Here is a 7399-nt window from a genome sequence, read left to right on the forward strand (position 1 = left end):
TATTGCTGGGCACATGAGGGCGTTGTTATAATATGCTTCACTTCAGGTATAAGTTCAGTTTGTCTTTTTATTTCCTTTTTCTTATATATTTTGTGGATTTTGATGTCATTAAAATAATTTCTGAAAGCATACTTTTCTAAGGAAATCTCAAAGAAAGTAATATATGTGGGTCAGTTAGAAAATGTTATTACATACTTTGCATAATTTTTTACTTTTCAAGAACTTCCAGCAACTAAATTATAGATGGTTATCATGACTAATTTACACGGCCCTTATTGTCTTGAAATAGAAATCTGTTCTAGATAGCTGCACCCTTCCTTTCAGCTCTGTTATATGCACGCACACTGCACTATGTAGAATTCGGCATTCATAATTTTTCAGCCATTAATTGGCAACCAATGCCAAAGGCAGTGTTAAAGTTGCTCCAATGAGTATATATTTGCACAAATCTATAAATTCTGGAAGGATGTGTGAAGAACTGCCAGTGACCAGAACCATGGACATTCCAAGTACAGCATTATTAAAATATTGTTTGAGCTAATGGTAGGCGCCATCAGTGGTAAAGTTTGAGAGCTTGGTAGGGTTTCATCAGATATTAAAAGTTCGTGCTAGTATTGTCTGGGCAAAAACTTGTATGGAATACACACACCAGTTCTGGTCTGCTTAAATTTTATTCAGTCAATGGTTACTATTCTACCCAAGAATCACTTCGACAATGAAAATGAGTGACGTTATCAAAAAATATATATTAAACTGAATCTTAAATTTGAATAAAAATATAAGATTAAGATTTGTAGTTGTTTGTTCTTATTGTTCTGTTATCTGCAGGTACCACCGGAAGGCCAAAGGGAATTACCTTGAGCCATACTGCTTTGATTATACAATCCCTAGCAAAAATTGCCATTGTTGGTTACAGTGAGAATGATGTATGCCTTTTCTCATGATATGCAATTTTTTTTTCTTTTTAGAGTTATAATAGTTTCACATACTAGCAGGGTCAAACCATTAGTACAGCTCAAGGGAGAATGACTTCTGAATCTTTGTTGTGTGGGTATTTGCAGGTTTATTTGCACACTGCACCATTGTGCCATATTGGTGGTCTTTCATCAGCCATGGCCATGCTAATGGTTGGAGGTAGCCATGTCATAATACCTAAGTTTGAGCCTAAATCAGCACTCAAAGCTGTAGAGAGATACAGAGTGACTTCTCTAATCACGGTCCCTACAATCATGGCTGATATAATTTCTTTAATCAGGTAAACCACAGTATCCTACATATTTTGGGACAAATATTTGACGTGGTTTCTCATGTGGGTGTGTTATCTTATGCAATGTTTTAGCACAAACTATTTCAATTATGTGTTAAAATATCATGTTTATGCACTTTACAATAATAAACTTTTGTACTATATCTATACAACTAAGACATGAATTCTTTTGTCAATGTTCCTGCTTAGTTTACTCAAATTAACCCTGTCCTAACTATTTGCAGACAGTTATATAAACCCTGTTTTACTATTTTGTCTGGGCTGTCTCTTCTCAATCATCCATGTATTGCCCTTGTGCAATTTTCAAGTTCACTTTGGAATTTTATACTCTGCCCTGCCACAATACAGCTTAATGCTAGTAAATTGTATTTATGATGTATGCTAGTTTTCTCAGTCATTTTTGAAGGCTTTGTCAGGCAGAAGGAAACTTGGAAAGGGAAGGAGACTGTGAACAAGATATTAAACGGAGGTGGGGGACTGTCAATTGAACTTATCAAGGATGCCACCGCATTCTTCCCAAGAGCTAAGCTTTTCTCAGCTTATGGTGGGTATCTCTTATCCCCCTTTGCTCCCCTGGGTACTTAATATGATAAGTCCTGCTTTGCAGTAATATGGAATTTACAGATCTTAGCATGTGTATGGAAGCAACTTAAAGTAAGTTGCCATCTGTAGTAACTGACTGAATTACTAGCCTCTCCCATACTGGATCAGCTTGGGTTCCTGAACAGCTAGAATTGATGTTCCATGGATGAAATAACCATAGATATTTGACAATTAGGATGTCTATCTATATTGATGAGCTTGGTCAACTAGTTGTGAACAAGGGAAATATAAACAACTTAAGGCTGAATAAGGTTACTAAAGTTTTAGCCAAGCTTGAGCTCAACCTAGACGAGTTACATCTTGCCTATAGTCCTCCTAAGCCAAGTTCAAAGAGCCAGCACTTATGTCAAACTGTCTGTATCTACATATCTCTTGAACATAAGATAGCAACTATATGAATTTCAGATATATTATTGTTGTTGGTTATTGACTCTATGAACATTAATTTACGTTTGTCCCCAAAAATTCTCTTTACACTATATAATAATTTTCTTGCTCTTATTCTCCCTTGTTCTGTTTAATTTGTAAAGGGATGACAGAGGCATGCTCTTCGCTAACCTTTATGACACTCTATGACCCAACAATGGAAACCTCCAGTCAGCACCTTCAGAAAGTTGCTAATACAAGATATACTTCGGTTCACCAATCACAAGGTGTTTGTGTTGGAAAGCCTGCACCCCATGTAGAATTAAAGATATGTGTAGATGGCTCTTCTCATGTTGGAAGAATTTTAACTAGAGGTCCACATGTAATGCTCAGATATTGGGGTCAAATTCCAGAAAAGGCATCTGACTCCAGCAATGAAAGTTGGCTTGACACAGGTGATGTTGGGTCCATTGATGAGTATGGTAATCTATGGCTCATTGGACGAGTAAATGGTCAAATTAAGAGCGGAGGGGAGAATGTTTACCCCGAAGAGGTAAGATAAGTTAAATTAATTTCTATTCTCTTTCTACATATTGAGGAAATCAATAGAAGAATAGGGAATTAATAAAATTACTTTTTGCATTCTTTTGGAGTGGTCGTGGAAGAAGCAAAAAAATGGGTCAAACGATTCACTAGGATTTTCTTTTCATGCAAGTTACATTTCTTCAATTTATTTTTTTAGTGTTAGTGGATATGTACTCCTATGTTGTTTTTACACTAGTAATAGTTGTTGTTTGGTGATGACTAGGTGGAAGCAATCCTATTACAACATCCAGGAGTGATTGGCATTGTCATTGTGGGAATTCCAGATGCTCGCCTGACAGAGATGGTTATTGCTTGTATTCAGTTGAGAGAAAATTGGTATTGGTCTGATAAAAGCTTTAAACACTCATCTGAAAATAAAGGGCTAGTTTTATCCAGTGAAATTCTTCGGCACTATTGTAGAGAAAAGAATCTAACTGGGTATGTACTTCAGATGAATGATATTGACTGCAGTACATGTCTGTGTTTGTGATGTATGTGTACTAAAATGGATGGCTAACTTAGTGTTTCCTTTTGTTCTTCCAAAGGTTCAAGATACCAAAGACATTTATTTTATGGAGAAAACCGTTTCCGGCCACAACGACCGGGAAAGTAAAAAGAGACCAAGTTCGAAGAGAAGTTATGTCTCACCTGCAATTCTTGCCTAGCAGTCTGTGACTATCTCACTTGATTGTTCAGAGTGCCATATCCAAATGTTTAGGTGAGTAATCTACCCAAATTCTACTTGGTCACTAGCACACATATCTGAAAGGACTAGCTGCTGGTTTTGAACAGTGGATGCTATAATTAGTTCAATTTTCTCTTTTTAACTTTTCTATATTCATGTTGTAGTTAGACTGATCTAGCAACTCCAGAAGTCTTTTTGACGATAATGTGTATTCTTTGTAATAATAAATGACCAGAGAATGGCATATTCAGCTCCATTTCTAAAGAATTAGTTTTTTCTACTAAAGCACTTATCTAGTAGTTAGGTTGAAAATCTTTAAGTGGTTCTTAAGTCTGCTAGGTTTGTGTATGAATCAGATAATCAGATGCAAGTGAGGATAAGATTCTGAAAATCTCAGTTATGTGGCGTCAGTTGATGATTGAACCTAAGGAGAATGAGGAGCATGTATAGGGTTTTATGTTGTCTTGGCTAAGGGATCTGGCAAACAAGGCTAAAGGCAGTACATAGTGATTTTAGGTCTAAAAGGAGTTCAATGCTATGATTGTGCTGTGGAATGACTTACTTTGACTGGTGGAAACATGATACAACCCGGGGTAGTGGATTAGCAAAAACAACAATACAAAAATCATAACTCTTCCTAAAACCAAGAGTCAATCAAGGAATTGAGGCAAAAGGGTTAGAAAACCAATCCTCAAGTGTTTTTTTATTAAACTAAGGCTGCATGCCATAGCATATATTTATACTACCTAGACTCCTAACCCTAATAAAACACTGAAAGAAAGCCAGTTTACGAAAAATTGTCATAGCCAGTTCGAACTAGTAAAATTTCTTCACTTGTTCAAAGTCTCATTCAAACTGAAATTGGCACGATCCATTCTGCCAAGGCTTGTTCTAAAGCTCGTTCGAACTGATCTTGGAACGAGCTATTATGTCTAGCTTTTTCAATCTTCTCTTTTTAGGTAGCTTTGACCTTGTAAACATTGAAATTAGCAAAATTTTATAAAACATGACTTTGTAGGCATTCGAATCAACTTTCTAACACCACCAAGCTTGCCATCCGACTTCAAAATCATGAGATGCGAACTTTTTTTCTAAGACTAGTATGATGGAAAACCGCCATGCATCAAAATAGCACCTGCTCTTGTTGGTAAAGTGGTACTTTGCGCACATTAAGTACATAGTAATACTAGAAATCATATTTTTATCCTACAACTATCATACTAACGTGGTAGTCTCAACTAATACTATGATCGTTCTTTTCTAAAATAAATAAAAAAATAATAATAATAAAGTGTTAATGTTCATTTTCATGGCATCCCAATTATATAACAGTTTATTAAATATAACTATTCTATTATTTGTGTGTTTATATATTAGAGAAATGCTAGATATAACATCCATCCAACACGGCTGACGTACACTCTCAACTAACGCTTGAATTAATCTTTGTAAAATAATAATAAATAAATAAAAGATTCAATAGTTGATTTGGAGTGCCATGTCCACATTATTGGACAATTATATAAGATAAAAATATACTATCTAGCATTAATCTATATATAGACACAAATAAATATACACACATGCTAACAAGATTGAATGCTCAAATCCTTCACAAGCCAACATACATTTTTTTTTTTTTCATCTATTCAATGTTGGGGAAGGGGAAAGGGAAATTACAAAAAATAAATAAAACACAAAGACGACAGAGTTTTCCAAATAAATGACCTAGCACAAGCCAACATACTTGAGACCACATAAAAAACCATTCAAGTTTTCTAGGCTTACTTCTTTTAGTCATATGGTAATGAAAGTTGTCATTAATTCTATTTGGCAAAATTAATTTGTTAGTCAAGAAGTAAATGGGATTAGCAGTAAAAAATTATTATTATTATTATTATTATTGGTGTAAAGATTTTAATTGAGCCAACTGACACCTATCACAGGCCCCTTTTTTAGTAGGTGGGCACCTACCATAATGAAGTGAACACACTTTTTTTAGTGGGTTTAGATAATTAATGTGTTTCATTTACTGCACTCCTTACTCTAGTTAATTTAACCAAAAAAATATGTTATGATAGGAATCAACATTTTTTTTAGGCATGCTATACTTCCACCCATCCTTTTAAGAATGAACACCTCTAATTTTTTTTTTCTTTTTAGGTAATGAACATCTATAATTGCCTAAACTTAACCTAGCTTTTGGATGGGATAATTTTTTTAGTAGGGGTAAAAACGCGGTTAACGGTTATTGGTTAAAACCGCTAATCATAACTACCTAGGCGGTTAGCAATTAGTAACTCTAATAACCGTTAACAACTTTTTAAAAGAAAAAAGAAAATTAAAAAAAAAAAAAAAAACATGTTATTTCTATGGTAATATGAATATATGGCATCATATATATATAATTTTAAACACAAAAACGACATTGTTTCATGTATTTTTATATAGGCAGTTAGCGGTTTTGAAAGGCGGTTTTTCCTAACTACCTTCAAAAGCGGTTAGCGGTAGTGCGGTTAGTGTAATAAATGTCCACCTTTTCTTTTTTTTAACATGTCCGCACAAGTGGAGGGAGGAGGATTCGAACTAGAGATCTCCGCTTTATTAGGCGTGATTACAGCCAATTGAGCTACCTCTTGAGGACATGTCCGCCTTTTCACCCCTATTTTTTAAGTTTAATGAGAATCTTAAAATTATTATGATTGGTTGCATTTTACTATAAAAAAAAAATAATAAATAAATAAAAAATTTTAAAATTTTTAAAAAAATTTTTAAAAAAAATCTAGATGTTTGTTAGAATATAGATTCTCCCCTAATTGTCTTTTGTTGGGAATGTAAATTCCCTTTAAAGATGTCGGAATCCACATTTCCTTTGCATTAGAATTCCTTTTTTTCCCTCTAAACATTTTCATTTTTGCAATCCTCAAACCTTACAAAAACTTTTTAATTATTGATCTCTCTAAATGGTATGAAGCTTTTTGAGATAAACTCAATAATAAAACTATGTGGGACCGCTTTGAGCAGGGTGTTACACACACCTTGACAGTGGGTCAAATACGATGGTATTTTGGAGATTTTGACCTCCTTCGTTAAGATTTTAATGGGTGAGTGACATTGCAAAGTTTTAGAACTTGAAAACTCGACATTACATATTTTTAAACTTTTAAGATTATGATTGCAAAATTGTTGAAACATCAAGAAGGTAAGTGAAACAAAGAGATAGAAGGGAATAACATAAAATATCTTTGTATATGATGTTATCAATTAAAGATGAGTGGATTTAACTTTATTTCTTTAATTCTTTTTTATCGAATAACACGAAGACTTTTTTTCTTCATTCATGCTACTATTTGGATTTCAGGGCCTTTATTTAACAATGGGCTTAGGCAACCATTTAACTAACCTAAAGCTTGAGCCAACTCTTATGTATGAAAAAATGCTAGATTCTCCGAACATGAAAGTACTCTCACATGAGAGTACCATTCTTTCTTAGTGAGAAAGAAAGGGAAAAAAAAAAACACTCACTATGTTGTTTGGCAATCGACCAACATTGAGAATGTACTATGTTGTCTAAATATTGTCATGTCATTGTTGAATGGCATAATTGAAGAAAAGAAGGGGGTAAAAAGAAGAAGGAAAAAGTTTTGGAGGTCCTCCAAGATTGGGCCTTCACTTCCTTTTCTAGCTTTCTTAGTTGGTAATAAAAGCTTAGGATGCCCGCGCATTCACAGGCAAAAAGCATGGTTAGTGCTTTTGTTTTGGGAAAAGTTGTACAAGGTTGAAGCCTTTGCTCCCAAGTTTCCCCATATACACAAACACAAACATCCTTATTAACCTAGCATTGAATGAAGAACTCTTCATCTTCCATGTTTATCCACTCCTTATTAACACAA

At 34.2% G+C, this 7399-nt stretch overlaps 1 protein-coding gene across 1 annotated transcript; it reads left to right on the top strand.

The window, feature by feature from the left end:
- Positions 1-6: 6 nt before the first annotated feature.
- LOC132169559 (2-succinylbenzoate--CoA ligase, chloroplastic/peroxisomal-like) lies at positions 7-3752 on the top strand (the record flags this gene model as incomplete). Its single annotated transcript, XM_059580579.1, has 7 exons — positions 7-46; positions 829-926; positions 1062-1255; positions 1684-1811; positions 2401-2789; positions 3045-3259; positions 3367-3752. Coding segments are annotated over 7 exons (1194 nt in total), but the record flags the coding sequence as incomplete, so codon positions are not given.
- Positions 3753-7399: the final 3647 nt, after the last annotated feature.

The sequence above is a fragment of the Corylus avellana genome, chromosome ca2 (genome assembly GCF_901000735.1).
Source record: "Corylus avellana chromosome ca2, CavTom2PMs-1.0".
Taxonomy (NCBI): domain Eukaryota; kingdom Viridiplantae; phylum Streptophyta; class Magnoliopsida; order Fagales; family Betulaceae; genus Corylus; species Corylus avellana.